We start from the raw sequence: 349 nt of genomic DNA on the forward strand, positions 1-349 counted from the left end.
TTATACCATTGTAATATTTTTAAGGTATAATAATAAAATTACACCTCGATTTGTTATTTATAAATTATTAATATATATATATATATATATATCTTTATATTTTTTTTTATATTTTCATAATGAACATCATATACGTAATCTATTACTACTTTTTAATTTTATTTTTTATAAATTCCTGGCATCTATGCTTATGTTCCGAAAACCAAAAAAAAACTAATGCTACTGTTCATAATAGCACAAGAACGAATACATTAAAAAAAAATAATAGTAATAAAAATAATAATAATAATACAAATGATATATTTGGTTTAAGCCCCTCTGAAGTACCTAATTTAATAGATGATGAAGA

At 19.2% G+C, this 349-nt stretch overlaps 1 protein-coding gene across 1 annotated transcript; it reads left to right on the top strand.

Moving 5' to 3' along the window:
* Positions 1-119: 119 nt before the first annotated feature.
* PRSY57_0012800 (sporozoite invasion-associated protein 2, putative) lies at positions 120-349 on the top strand (the record flags this gene model as incomplete). The annotated part of the gene is made up of 1 exon (XM_020114209.1): positions 120-349. A coding segment is annotated over one exon (230 nt), but the record flags the coding sequence as incomplete, so codon positions are not given.

Source organism: Plasmodium reichenowi, assembly GCF_001601855.1.
Source record: "Plasmodium reichenowi strain SY57 chromosome Unknown, whole genome shotgun sequence".
In the NCBI taxonomy this organism is placed as follows: domain Eukaryota; phylum Apicomplexa; class Aconoidasida; order Haemosporida; family Plasmodiidae; genus Plasmodium; species Plasmodium reichenowi.